The sequence below is a fragment of the Gadus macrocephalus genome, chromosome 13 (assembly GCF_031168955.1).
Source record: "Gadus macrocephalus chromosome 13, ASM3116895v1".
NCBI lineage: Eukaryota > Metazoa > Chordata > Actinopteri > Gadiformes > Gadidae > Gadus > Gadus macrocephalus.
This window is the reverse complement of record NC_082394.1, coordinates 11,874,192-11,889,612: the sequence shown is the minus strand read 5'-3', so window position 1 is coordinate 11,889,612 and position 15,421 is coordinate 11,874,192. Positions and strand designations below refer to the sequence as shown.

Sequence of the window (15,421 nt, the reverse complement as noted above, 5' to 3'; positions counted from 1 at the left end):
GTTACTTACTGGGTTTGCCGTGGGCCACCATGACTGATCAACCAATGAGATGGGGCGGTCCTCAGCTGTGGGGAGTCATAGCTGCGATGGTATAAATACACTGTCTCTAGATTTGGCACTCTTCGCACCCGTAGCTGAGACGGCGATACGAACCAACCTAACATAATGGCAGTCGGAAAGAAAGTCTGCATCATTGGCTCTGGTAACTGGTGAGCATTTAAATTGCATTTCTCTTCTCGTTAGAACAGTGACCGGGTTATTCTGTATCTGGAACCCATTTAGCAACCTATTTTAATGGTGTAATGTCTTTCACACTCGCTTTTCAGTAGACCGCTTAGCTATCAACTTATTGTGAGTCGAAAGTTGTGTTGAAGGTATTGTCACTCACCCCAGTTTCTGTGAAGCGATACTGTCCTGTGTCTGGCGGTTTATGGGGGACCCTCATGGGGGTTCATTTCTAGGATATGTGATATGGGAAAGACCTCGGTGGTGTCTATGATTGAAGAACGGGTGATGGATTGTGTCAAACTGTTCGGCAACGGTGTTGCTCTAGTCTAGACCGATGTCTACGGCGGAAAGCCATGATTGTTTTTCTATGTAGGACTAGCAATGCATTGTAGCATATCACATATGGGGTTACAGTAGATCTATACTTCCAATATATGAATTTACAATAACGCATAGGCTATACTTCCAATTTAATAATGTAGCCTATACAATTGTAAGTAGCTGTTATTGAATAAAATACTAAATTGTCTACCTCACTATGTAATCTTTACATATTCATTGTTATGGTTCTCGAATCAGTAGCCTAACTTTCATGAAAGCCTGGTAAGTCGCAATGCTCTGTCTGCAGGGGGTCTGCCATCGCTAAGATAGTAGGTGCCAATGCAGCCAAGTATGACCAGTTTGACACGACGGTGAACATGTGGGTTTTTGAGGAGATGATCGAGGGCAGGAAACTCACCGAAATCATCAACATTGACCATGAAAATGTTAAATATTTGCCCGGTCACAAGCTTCCCCCAAATGTGGTGAGCAGTATTATAATACTTGAACACATTTTCATACACTATTTCAATCGTATTTAATATAAGGTTTCTCTGCTATTAATAGTCAAAGAGAATCTCAAAATCACATGATGGTGTATATTTACTTTTTTAAGTACGTTAATGAATAAATAATTTAACAGCAATAGGCCAGGAGCTTCACTATTCTCGTTGATCTGTTAAAAAAAATATTTTCTAATTTCTTCCGTCTCAAAGGTGGCAGTCCCCGACTTGGCGGAGGCAGCGAAGGGAGCGGACATCCTGATCTTCGTGGTACCCCACCAGTTCATTGTCCGAGTGTGCGACACCATCAAGGACCATATCAAAAAGGAGGCCGTTGGCATGTCTCTCATCAAGGTGGGGGCAGCAATTACTAAAAAAATGTATCTCCTTCCTACGGAGGTGCATTTTTCTTTTGCACACCTGCTTTTGTCACCAAGTCAGTGGGCGAAGTTCACTTTCTCTCCTCTGGATTCTTTCGAAGAAATAAAAATAATTCCCTAGTGATTTCCTTACAAACTATTAATTACCACCTACCAAAATCAGGTATGCAATCCCTGATCCGATTTGTATTAAGTTGGTAGTGGATGTCATCCTGTTGGTGGTTGTTTCTTGCAGGGTGTAGATGAGGGCCCAGAGGGACTGAGGCTGATCTCTGAGGTGATCAAAGGAAAGCTGGGCATCACAATGACCGTCCTTATGGGAGCAAACATAGCCAATGAGGTCGCTGAGGAGAAGTTCTGTGAAACCACCATTGGTACGGACCACATATTTAATAGGAAAGTAAATGTAAAAAATGACATGATTGATATACATTTTAAAAAGCTAAATAAATTCATGCTTTTTTGAGCCCTTTGATGGACGAACTTCCCGAACTAGAACTGTGACGGTTTTGTTCAGGTTGCAAGGACAAAGTGAATGGACCCATTCTGAAGGAGCTGATGCAGACCACTAACTTCCGTGTGACTGTGGTGGCGGAGGCGGACGTAGTGGAGATCTGTGGGGCACTCAAGGTCAGAGGTCCTCCTTTTGTCTTAAATAAAGTTATTTTGGTCTGCCAGACTATAACATGGCTGACCCATTCAGCTGTAACTTTGATAAGATGTTAAAGACATTTAAATACTTGGTAGCTGGGTAGCAATTGTTTTTGTGCCCATAGTAATAGCATCTACAATTAATCATTCTTGTTTTTTAACTATACATTATATTTAATTGCTGTGTATCTACAGTATTTTTTGCACTAATCCGTCTGTTTAAAGTGCATCATCATCCTGCCTCAGAGCCTGATAATATACATATTCAGGACCCTTGTTTCTACTTGTGTGAACCGTTGAATGAACCTTAGAACATCGTGGCGGTGGGCGCAGGCTTCTGCGACGGCCTGGGTTTCGGAGACAACACCAAGGCTGCAGTCATCCGCCTGGGGTTGATGGAGATGATCGCCTTCGCCAAGGTGTTCTGCACTGACGGGCCTGTCACCCCCACCACCTTCCTGGAGAGCTGCGGCGTGGCCGATCTCATCACCACCTGCTACGGCGGACGCAACCGCAAGATCGCCGAGGCCTTCGCCAAAACAGGAAAGGTAGGTGTTTGCATTGTGACCTGAGATGGGAGGAGGTGTCCGCTCTGTCTCTTTTATGTGTCCCTGTGTGTTAAGTTCCAGAGGAATCTTCATGCTCGTTTGTGAAACCGTGGGCAGTTAATATGTGAACCGTGTGCCCGTCTAGACCATCGAGGAGCTGGAGATTGAGATGCTGAACGGACAGAAGCTTCAGGGACCGGCAACTGCAGGAGAGGTCAACCGTATCCTGAAATCCAAAAACATGGTTGACAAGTGAGTTGCTTTATATTGGACACATTTTACATTGGTACAAAATAAATACCAATAAATGTTTGTAAAATAACCTGCAACAAGACTTTGGTCAAAGTTCCTGTAAGGGTAACCCTGTAGGGTTATAGTGCCACTGGTATCAAAGGATAGAAAATCCCTCCTAACGAGCATGAAATGGTCAACATTCTTCTCTTGTACTCTCCAGGTTCCCTCTGTTCAATGCGGTTTACCAGATTTGCTTTAACGGACACCCGGTCACAGATTTCATCAGCTGCTTGCAGAACCACCCAGAGCACAAGTAAAAGAACCAACCAACCACCGTAGGACACTTGAACATGTAGGCTGAAGCTAGCCCAGGTGACTACACAACGAAAACTGTTGTTGAAGTATGGAAGTGACCTACCGCGGCTTTAACCCATAAGACATTACCCCTAGGCTTTGTTTAATTTCAGTATAACTGTGTTACAACCAGATGTTACTGAAACAACCGTTACAACTTGGTATGATATTTATGGTATTAGTAATTAACATTGTGACTTGAATAAATGTGTCCTTCATTTCAAACTTAACTGTAACTTAAGTGCCTTAGCATTGCCAATTGACAAATATGTACGCTTTGTTTTTACACCCATCTCTGATGCAAGTGACATCAGTTTCTTAACCACAGTGCCGCAGCTATGTCCGGTGTTTTTTAAGGAATCGTATAATATATGCAACAATTTGTACTGAGCTTAATAAAGTACTTGAAGACTACATGTGTATAGTTATTTTACTGATATTTTACTTCAGATTGTGTCATGTTTAACTGTTTGAATTGGAATGATCGTGTTGGAGCTTGGTGATAGGTCTTTAACAAAGGCATGCTCTTTTCTGCCTGACTGTAACCTGATCTGAGCCAGACTAATCTGCTACTCTAAACGTTTCACCTTTACCATTTTCTAGACTGGCCATTTTGACCTTTCTCAAAGTTCATGGCCTGCAAAGACATGAGTCCCCTTTGCAAGTGGAACAAGAACGAAAACGAGTCTTGCTGAGATAATGTTAAATAAACTTGGAATTGATTAATAGATGAACTACATTTTTTAAATACATATACGCATATTATTGACTGTTGTTCTATTTTATTTTTATGGTTTAAACATTTATCATGTAAGAACTAAGCCACACAATGGAGACAATGGAGAAATAAATCATATGATGCAACCACAGGATATCTTGAAACCGTGGAGAAGTGTCCCGTGACCCCTGTCTTGAGTATGACAAACTAATGGCTGCAGAGCCACTGCAAATCGTATGGTCTTCCTCTAATGACCATGCATTTATTAATCATTCTTTGTTCCATGGCCACCATCCCTTGCATAGCTACAAAGCCAACTGCCCATTACTTTTCTAATAATAACATGATGCACCAATAGGCAAAGGTGCATCTATAATTAGATGGTAGAGTTTGAATAGCTTTGCAGCTGCCTTATCATAGTAACCTAAAGAAATCAAACATTCCTATCCAATATACAGTAGCCTGCAAAAAACATGCAAAAAATGTTTGGCTTTCAGATCGGTTGGATTATTTAGTCATTTTAACTCCATAATTGTATGATGCAGTTTACTTTCGGGTTGGAACTAGATTCATTTTCTCTGTCTTAATAAATGTAAATATCATTAAATCGCATGTTTGTTCATATACCGTGAATGACCACTTGGTGGTGCCCTTCTCCCTTTAATCCGCACGTTACTTCAGGTCAACTATTTGATTTCTTCCTGTTTCAGCAACTGTAGCGTCGTGTGTCTATAAATCCGTAGTTCTGATTATTGGACTAATATAAGTCAACATGTTTAATAAAGGGGAACGCGGATCAATCCAAGGCACAAGTGATATGGTCATGAACACTGAAGGGTTAACCCTCCACCCATCACTTTTTGGAGGAAGGCCGAGCTCTCTTGAGTGGCCAACGACGTGCGTCGCGACGTAGGTCGCATTGGTCGCGTCGTAGGTCGCATTGGTCGCGTCGTAGGTCGCATTGGTCGCGACGTAGGTCGCATTGGTCGCGTCGTAGGTCGCATTGGTCGCGTCGTAGGTCGCATTGGTCGCGACGTAGGTCGCTCGTCTGGCTGCTTTCAGCCGCTGTGGTCGCTGGCTGGCTTGGTCGCTGAAAATCTATGGGCGGTCGTTTATCAGTTAATTTGCATGTTAAGGTAACTTAACTGTTTTTTTTGCGACAGTTGAAGTACCAGAAAGCCATGCTCTCTGGCGAAAGCTTCCTACAGCTCTTTATTGCAAATATTATTTTTATATTTTTATATTGAAGTAGGCCTACAATTTAAAATTAGGAAATCGTTGGTCCATCAGTGTCAATAAAATATATTAGTTGTAATTTGGGGCGGATTCAAATAATGTATTTTAGATATTATATAGCCTATTTGTTTTGTTATATGACAGTAAGCCTAATAAGGTATATTATACACAAACTTCTTCGTTATAGAGTGATATAGCCTATTAGTTGTAATTTGGGGTGTATTCAAATAATGTATTTTATATATAGCCTTTTTGTTTTGTTAAATGTCATTAAGCCTAATAAGGTATGTTATGCACAAAGTTCTTCGTTATAGAGTGATATACGATAATATAAGTGCAAAGTGTAGAAGAAATTGTCACAGTGGTACAAGCGGTAGTGACGCCTGGTTAGTAATCATGAAGCCGGTTGTTCGATTCCCTCCGGGGTCAGATACTTTTCTACTCTTTTAGTCAAACTTACTGACGCAATCCTAGGCTTCTTTAATTTGAGCATTTTTGTATGTTTTAGTACGATGTTATGATAATTATACGACGTAATGAGTCATGACGGGTTGCGACGCCTGGCTGGTATCGGCTGGCTGGCTGCGACGACAGGCCAGCCACGGCTGGCCGCTGTCTGCCGCTGGCTGCGGCTGGCAGCTGGCTCAGGCAGGCTGACCGACTAGGTCGCGACCGTAAAAGCGTTGCGATCCTTTTGGCGGCAAATAGGTCGCAACCAACCAGAGGTATGGCTGAATGAGCGACCTGTGGCAGCCAGCCATTGTCACCATGGCTGCTACCATAACCAAATAACTGTTATCAGTTAACATCTCATTGAACAGAATAAATACACGTGCGTCAGTATAATAAAAACGTACATACACTAATATATAGGCCTATTGGTCTATCCATCTATATTTAATTCATTTTAAATTAACTTTGTAATAGAGTGTGTACACATTTATATTGATTATATTGTACAGCCTATTGATCGGTTGAATGTCAAAGACTAATAAAATATCCTATGAAGAAAGACAGTTATAGTGTAATATACAAAACTGTCGAAATGAATCGAATAAAACAATGGGGGTAACACCAAGGACGCGGGAAGTCAGTCCCAGGGGGGGGGGTGCTGAGAGAGTCTATATAATGACGTCATAATAAATCCTGCGCAACATCCATTGTTTACAGAGACGAGATGACGGGTGACGTCACATTCAGGGCTCCGCTCTGATAAACACTACTGGTGTGTAAAAAGAGTTCTGCCAACTAGCCACTGTTATTCTCAAACGTTAGCAAGTAAACAATGTGGAAATTATGCCCGCGAATTATAAAGTCAAGTATAACCATTGTGTTGACTTTATCCGGTGCCTTGATGGTGCATTGATAATTTTGGAGGTTAACACTCTGAACAGCTCAGGTTCGGATCCACGCAAAAACGTCGACAGGGGTACCACTGTCGATATTTATCCATTAAAACATAGGGGGTAACACTGTCGTTTTCATCAAATGAAACATGAGGGTTGACACTGTCGTTTTTTATTGGTCAACATGGAAAAAAAACATAAGGGGTAACACTGTCGTTTTTTATTGGTCGTCATGAAAAAAAAAAAAAGGCGTAACACTGTCGTTTTTTATTGGTCGTCATGAGAAAAAACATAAGGGGTAACACTGTCGTTTTTTATTGGTCGTCATGAAAAAAAACATAAGGGGTAACACTGTCGTATTTTATTGGTCGTCATGAGAAAAAACATAAGGGAGATAATAGAAATACACACATACATTTTAATGTCACTCTTTATTGATGATGGATTATTACGTATTGTCATCGCCTCTGTGGTGCAGTGGAGTGTACTCTGCCTAACCCCCTGGAGACCGGGGTTCAAGTCTGGTTGATGTCTTCTGTTGGAACGTTGATATTCATCAAATAAAAAAGAGGGGGTAACACTGTTGTTTTTCTTTGGTCGTCATGAAAAAAAACATAAGGGGTAACACTTTCGTTTTTTGTTGGTCGTCATGAAAAAAAACATAAGGGGTAACACTGTCGTTTTTTATTGGTCGCCACGAAAAAAAACATAAGGGGTAACACTGTTGTTTTTTATTGGTCGTCATGGAAAAAAACATAAGGGGTAACACTGTCGTTTTTTATTGGTCGCCACAAAAAAAAATATAAGGGAGATAATGGAAATACACACATACATTTTAATGTCATGTATATACTCTTTATTGATGATGGATTATTATGTATTGTCATCGCCTCAGTGGTGCAGTGGAGTGTACTCTGCCTAATCCCCTGGAGACCGGGGTTCAAGTCCGGTTGATGTCTTCTGTTGGATCGTCGATATTCATCAAATAAAAAAAAGGGGGTAACACTGTTGTTTTTCTTTGTTCGTCATGAAAAAAAACATAAGGGGTAAAAACATAAGGGGTAACACTGTCGTTTTTTGTTGGTCGTCATGAAAAAAAACATAAGGGGTAACACTGTCGTTTTTTATTGGTCGTCAGCATAATAAACATAAGGGGTAACACCGTCGTTTTTTATTGGTCGTCATGAAAAAAAACATAAGGGGTAACACTGTCGTTTTTTTATTGGTCGCCACGAAAAAAAACATAAGGGCTAACACTGATGTTTTTTATTGGTCGTCATGAAAAAAAACATAAGGGGTAACACTGTTGTTTTTTATTGGTCGTCATGGAAAAAAACATAAGGGGTAACACTGTCGTTTTTTATTGGTCATGAAAAAAAACATAAGGGGTAACACTGTCGTTTTTTTATTGGTCGTCATGAAAAAAAACATAAGGGGTAACACTGTTGTTTTTTATTGGTCGTCATGGAAAAAAACATAAGGGGTAACACTGTCGTTTTTTATTGGTCGCCACAAAAAAAAATATAAGGGAGATAATGGAAATACACACATACATTTTAATGTCATGTATATACTCTTTATTGATGATGGATTATTATGTATTGTCATCGCCTCAGTGGTGCAGTGGAGTGTACTCTGCCTAATCCCCTGGAGACCGGGGTTCAAGTCCGGTTGATGTCTTCTGTTGGATCGTCGATATTCATCAAATAAAAAAAAGGGGGTAACACTGTTGTTTTTCTTTGTTCGTCATGAAAAAAAACATAAGGGGTAAAAACATAAGGGGTAACACTGTCGTTTTTTGTTGGTCGTCATGAAAAAAAACATAAGGGGTAACACTGTCGTTTTTTATTGGTCGTCAGCATAATAAACATAAGGGGTAACACCGTCGTTTTTTATTGGTCGTCATGAAAAAAAACATAAGGGGTAACACTGTCGTTTTTTTATTGGTCGCCACGAAAAAAAACATAAGGGCTAACACTGTTGTTTTTTATTGGTCGTCATGAAAAAAAACATAAGGGGTAACACTGTTGTTTTTTATTGGTCGTCATGGAAAAAAACATAAGGGGTAACACTGTCGTTTTTTATTGGTCATGAAAAAAAACATAAGGGGTAACACTGTCGTTTTTTTATTGGTCGTCATGAAAAAAAACATAAGGGGTAACACTGTTGTTTTTTATTGGTCGTCATGAAAAAAAACATAAGGGGTAACACTGTTGTTTTTTATTGGTCGTCATGAAAAAAAACATAAAGGGTAACACTGTTGTCTTTGACAAATAAAATATAAGGGGTAACACTGTCGTTTTTTATTGGTCGTCATGAAAAAAAACATAAGGGGTAACACTGTTCTTTATTGGTCGTCATGAAAAAAAACATAAGGGGTAACACTGTTGTTTTTTATTGGTCGTCATGAAAAAAAACATAAGGGGTAACACTGTTTTTTTTTTATTGGTCGTCATGAAAAAAAACATAAAGGGTAACACTGTTGTCTTTGACAAATAAAACATAAGGGGTAACACCGTCGTTTTTTCTTGGTCGTCATGAAAAAAAACATAAGGAGTAACACTGTCGTTTTTTTATTGGTCGCCACGAAAAAAAACATAAGGGCTAACACTGTTGTTTTTTATTGGTCGTCATGGAAAAAAACATAAGGGGTAACACTGTCGTTTTTTATTGGTCATGAAAAAAAACATAAGGGGTAACACTGTCGTTTTTTATTGGTTGTCATGAAAAAAAACATAAAGGCTAACACTGTTGTCTTTGACAAATAAAATATAAGGGGTAACACTGTCCTTTTTTATTGATCATCATGAAAAAAAACATAAGGGGTAACACTGTTGTTTTTTATTGGTCGTCATGAAAAAAAACATAAGGGGTAACACTGTTGTTTTTTATTGGTCGTCATGAAAAAAAATATAAGGGGTAACACACTGTTGTTCTTTATTGGTCGTCATGAAAAAAAACATAAGGGGTAACACTGTTGTTTTTTATTGGTCGTCATGAAAAAAAACATAAGGGGTAACACTGTTGTTCTTTATTGGTCGTCATGAAAAAAAACCATAAGGGGTAACACTGTTGTTCTTTATTGGTCGTCATGAAAAAAAACATAAGGGGTAACACTGTTGTTTTTTATTGGTCGTCATGAAAAAAAACATAAGGGGGTAACACTGTTGTTCTTTATTGGTCGTCATGAAAAAAAACATAAGGGGTAACACTGTTGTTTTTTATTGGTCATCATGAAAAAAAACATAAGGGGTAACACTGTTGTTCTTTATTGGTCGTCATGAAAAAAAACATAAGGGGTAACACTGTTGTTTTTTATTGGTCGTCATGAAAAAAAACATAAGGGGTAACACTGTTGTCTTTGACAGATAAAATATAAGGGGTAACACTGTCGTTTTTTATTGGTCGTCATGAAAAAAAACATAAGGGGTAACACTGTTGTTTTTTATTGGTCGTCATGAAAAAAAACATAAGGGGTAACACTGTTGTTTTTTATTGGTCGTCATGAAAAAAAACATAAGGGAAAACACTGTTGTTTTTTATTGGTCGTCATGAAAAAAAACATAAAGGGTAACACTGTCTTTGACAAATAAAATATAAGGGGTAACACTGTCGTTTTTTATTGGTCATCATGAAAAAAAACATAAGGGGTAACACTGTTGTTCTTTATTGGTCGTCATGAAAAAAAACATAAGGGGTAACACTGTTGTTTTTTATTGGTCGTCATGAAAAAAAACATAAAGGGTAACACTGTTGTCTTTGACAAATAAAATATAAGGGGTAACACTGTCGTTTTTTATTGGTCGTCATGAAAAAAAACATAAGGGGTAACACTGTTGTTTTTTATTGGTCGTCAAGAAAAAAAACATAAGGGGTAACACTGTTGTTCTTTATTGGTCGTCATGAAAAAAAACATAAGGGGTAACACTGTTGTTTTTTATTGGTCGTCAAGAAAAAAAACATAAGGGATAACACTGTTGTTTTTTATTGGTCGTCATGAAAAAAAAACATAAAGGGTAACACTGTTGTCTTTGACGAATAAAATATAAGGGGTAACACTGTCGTTTTTTATTGGTCATCATGAAAAAAAACATAAGGGGTAACACTGTTGTTCTTTATTGGTCGTCATGAAAAAAAACATAAGGGGTAACACTTGTTTTTTATTGGTCGTCATGAAAAAAAACAAAAGGGGTAACACTGTTGTTTTTTATTGGTCGTCATGAAAAAAAACATAAAGGGTAACACTGTTGTCTTTGACAAATAAAATATAAGGGGTAACACTGTCGTTTTTTATTGGTCGTCATGAAAAAAAACATAAGGGGTAACACTGTTGTTTTTTATTGGTCGTCATGAAAAAAAATATAAGGGGTAACACTGTTGTTCTTTATTGGTCGTCATGAAAAAAAACATAAGGGGTAACACTGTTGTTTTTTATTGGTCGTCATGAAAAAAAACATGAGGGGTAACACTGTTGTTTTTTATTGGTCGTCATGAAAAAAAACATAAGGGGTAACACTGTTGTTTTTTATTGGTCGTCATGAAAAAAAACATAAGGGGGTAACACTGTTGTTCTTTATTGGTCGTCATGAAAAAAAACATAAGGGGTAACACTGTTGTTTTTTATTGGTCGTCATGAAAAAAAACATAAGGGATAACACTGTTGTTTTTTATTGGTCGTCATGAAAAAAAACATAAAGGGTAACACTGTCTTTGACAAATAAAATATAAGGGGTAACACTGTCGTTTTTTATTGGTCATCATGAAAAAAAACATAAGGGCTAACACTGTTGTTTTTTATTGGTCGTCATGAAAAAAAACATAAGGGGTAACACTGTTGTTTTTTATTGGTCGTCATGGAAAAAAACATAAGGGGTAACACTGTCGTTTTTTATTGGTCATGAAAAAAAACATAAGGGGTAACACTGTCGTTTTTTATTGGTTGTCATGAAAAAAAACATAAAGGCTAACACTGTTGTCTTTGACAAATAAAATATAAGGGGTAACACTGTCCTTTTTTATTGATCATCATGAAAAAAAACATAAGGGGTAACACTGTTGTTTTTTATTGGTCGTCATGAAAAAAAACATAAGGGGTAACACTGTTGTTTTTTATTGGTCGTCATGAAAAAAAATATAAGGGGTAACACACTGTTGTTCTTTATTGGTCGTCATGAAAAAAAACATAAGGGGTAACACTGTTGTTTTTTATTGGTCGTCATGAAAAAAAACATAAGGGGTAACACTGTTGTTCTTTATTGGTCGTCATGAAAAAAAACCATAAGGGGTAACACTGTTGTTCTTTATTGGTCGTCATGAAAAAAAACATAAGGGGTAACACTGTTGTTTTTTATTGGTCGTCATGAAAAAAAACATAAGGGGGTAACACTGTTGTTCTTTATTGGTCGTCATGAAAAAAAACATAAGGGGTAACACTGTTGTTTTTTATTGGTCATCATGAAAAAAAACATAAGGGGTAACACTGTTGTTCTTTATTGGTCGTCATGAAAAAAAACATAAGGGGTAACACTGTTGTTTTTTATTGGTCGTCATGAAAAAAAACATAAGGGGTAACACTGTTGTCTTTGACAGATAAAATATAAGGGGTAACACTGTCGTTTTTTATTGGTCGTCATGAAAAAAAACATAAGGGGTAACACTGTTGTTTTTTATTGGTCGTCATGAAAAAAAACATAAGGGGTAACACTGTTGTTTTTTATTGGTCGTCATGAAAAAAAACATAAGGGAAAACACTGTTGTTTTTTATTGGTCGTCATGAAAAAAAACATAAAGGGTAACACTGTCTTTGACAAATAAAATATAAGGGGTAACACTGTCGTTTTTTATTGGTCATCATGAAAAAAAACATAAGGGGTAACACTGTTGTTCTTTATTGGTCGTCATGAAAAAAAACATAAGGGGTAACACTGTTGTTTTTTATTGGTCGTCATGAAAAAAAACATAAAGGGTAACACTGTTGTCTTTGACAAATAAAATATAAGGGGTAACACTGTCGTTTTTTATTGGTCGTCATGAAAAAAAACATAAGGGGTAACACTGTTGTTTTTTATTGGTCGTCAAGAAAAAAAACATAAGGGGTAACACTGTTGTTCTTTATTGGTCGTCATGAAAAAAAACATAAGGGGTAACACTGTTGTTTTTTATTGGTCGTCAAGAAAAAAAACATAAGGGATAACACTGTTGTTTTTTATTGGTCGTCATGAAAAAAAAACATAAAGGGTAACACTGTTGTCTTTGACGAATAAAATATAAGGGGTAACACTGTCGTTTTTTATTGGTCATCATGAAAAAAAACATAAGGGGTAACACTGTTGTTCTTTATTGGTCGTCATGAAAAAAAACATAAGGGGTAACACTTGTTTTTTATTGGTCGTCATGAAAAAAAACAAAAGGGGTAACACTGTTGTTTTTTATTGGTCGTCATGAAAAAAAACATAAAGGGTAACACTGTTGTCTTTGACAAATAAAATATAAGGGGTAACACTGTCGTTTTTTATTGGTCGTCATGAAAAAAAACATAAGGGGTAACACTGTTGTTTTTTATTGGTCGTCATGAAAAAAAATATAAGGGGTAACACTGTTGTTCTTTATTGGTCGTCATGAAAAAAAACATAAGGGGTAACACTGTTGTTTTTTATTGGTCGTCATGAAAAAAAACATGAGGGGTAACACTGTTGTTTTTTATTGGTCGTCATGAAAAAAAACATAAGGGGTAACACTGTTGTTTTTTATTGGTCGTCATGAAAAAAAACATAAGGGGGTAACACTGTTGTTCTTTATTGGTCGTCATGAAAAAAAACATAAGGGGTAACACTGTTGTTTTTTATTGGTCGTCATGAAAAAAAACATAAGGGATAACACTGTTGTTTTTTATTGGTCGTCATGAAAAAAAACATAAAGGGTAACACTGTCTTTGACAAATAAAATATAAGGGGTAACACTGTCGTTTTTTATTGGTCATCATGAAAAAAAACATAAGGGGTAACACTGTTGTTCTTTATTGGTCGTCATGAAAAAAAACATAAGGGGTAACACTGTTGTTTTTTATTGGTCGTCATGAAAAAAAACAAAAGGGGTAACACTGTTGTTTTTTATTGGTCGTCATGAAAAAAAACATAAAGGGTATCACTGTTGTCTTTGACAAATAAAATATAAGGGGTAACACTGTCGTTTTTTATCGGTCGTCATGAAAAAAAACATAAGGGGTAACACTGTTGTTTTTTATTGGTCGTCATGAAAAAAAACATAAGGGGTAACACTGTTTTTTTTTATTGGTCGTCATGAAAAAAAACATAAAGGGTAACACTGTTGTCTTTGACAAATAAAACATAAGGGGTAACACTGTTGTTCTTTATTGGTCGTCATGAAAAAAAACATAAGGGGTAACACTGTTGTTTTTTATTGGTCGTCATGAAAAAAAATATAAGGGGTAACACTGTTGTTCTTTATTGGTCGTCATGAAAAAAAACATAAGGGGTAACACTGTTGTTTTTTATTGGTCGTCATGAAAAAAAACATAAGGGGTAACACTGATGTTTTTTATTGGTCGTCATGAAAAAAAACATAAAGGGTAACACTGTTATCTTTGACAAATAAAACATATGGGGTAACACTGTTGTTTTTTCTTGGTCGTCATGAAAAAAAACATAAGGGGTAACACTGTTGTTTTTTATTGGTCGTCATGAAAAAAAACAAAAGGGGTAACACTGTTGTTTTTTATTGGTCGTCATGAAAAAAATCATAAGGGGTAACACTGTTGTTTTTTATTGGTCGTCATGAAAAAAAACATAATGGCTAACACTGTCGATATTTATCAATTAAAACATAGGGGGTAACACTGTCGTTTTTATCAAATGAAACATGAGGGGTGACACTGTCGTATATTACAGTTTTTGTTTTTGGTCTGTTGGCTGCAAAACATTCTGAGTTAGCATACATACTTGATGATTGAGCCACTTTACACACACTTTTTTATATACTATAGATTTGTATAGTCACTTTATATTGTGCATTTATGCTATTACTATAGCCTACTACTATTATTGACACTTTTCTTTTTAGAAAATTGTAACTTTAATTTCAATTTTCATATTTTGTTCTTTGGTTTATACATTTGAATACTTGACTATCATGATTCGTGGCACATTATATATTTATTTTTACTATTTTTTTTACGGTATTGGGTCTGTGAATTAGAGTTTTTATTTGTTTTGTTACACTTATATCAAAGTATATTACACTATAACTTTCTTCATAGGATATTTTATTAGTCTTTGACATTTATCAAACCAATAGGCTATACAATGTAATCAATATAAATATTGTAAACATCACTGTATTGCAAAGTTAATTCAATATTAATTAAATATAGATGGATGGACCAATAGGCCTATTTATTTATATATATATTATAAAAAGGCCTATTGTTCTATCAATATCTAAGCTAGGTATATATTATTATTTTTTTATTATACTGACGCACGTATATTTATTCTGTTCAATGAGATGTTAACTGATAACATACAGGCTTTTGGTTATGGTAGCAGCCATGGTGACAATGGCTGGCTGCCACAGGTCGCTCATTCAGCCATACCCAGTGGCGGCGCCAGAAATAATTTGTTGCAGTTGCTTAACAGTTGCTGTATGAATTCAAGAGGTTGCTGGTCAAAAAAAAAAACCTTGATCAAAACACCTGAATTTGGCAGAGGCACGGCCGGGAAGACATTTTCGGCACGGGTTGGGGTGGTTGCGGTCCCGTACGAGGCAAGTTTACAGTAGGCCTACAGTAACAACACAGACTAATCGCACCACTGTGATTGAGTGTGATCGTATCATTTGACAGTTCAACGTGTGCTATCTTTCTCCCTCTCCCTCACACACGCAC

At 36.9% G+C, this 15,421-nt stretch overlaps 1 protein-coding gene across 1 annotated transcript; it reads left to right on the top strand.

The window, feature by feature from the left end:
• The first annotated feature begins 52 nt into the window (after positions 1–52).
• On the top strand, positions 53–3,633 carry LOC132470272 (glycerol-3-phosphate dehydrogenase [NAD(+)], cytoplasmic-like). The gene is made up of 8 exons (XM_060068662.1): positions 53–209; positions 857–1,034; positions 1,266–1,406; positions 1,668–1,806; positions 1,950–2,062; positions 2,395–2,631; positions 2,777–2,883; positions 3,086–3,633. The coding sequence occupies exons 1-8, from the start codon at positions 166–168 to the stop codon at positions 3,180–3,182; spliced, it is 1,056 nt and encodes a 351-aa protein (XP_059924645.1). The 5' UTR covers positions 53–165; the 3' UTR covers positions 3,183–3,633.
• The last annotated feature ends 11,788 nt before the right edge of the window (positions 3,634–15,421 follow it).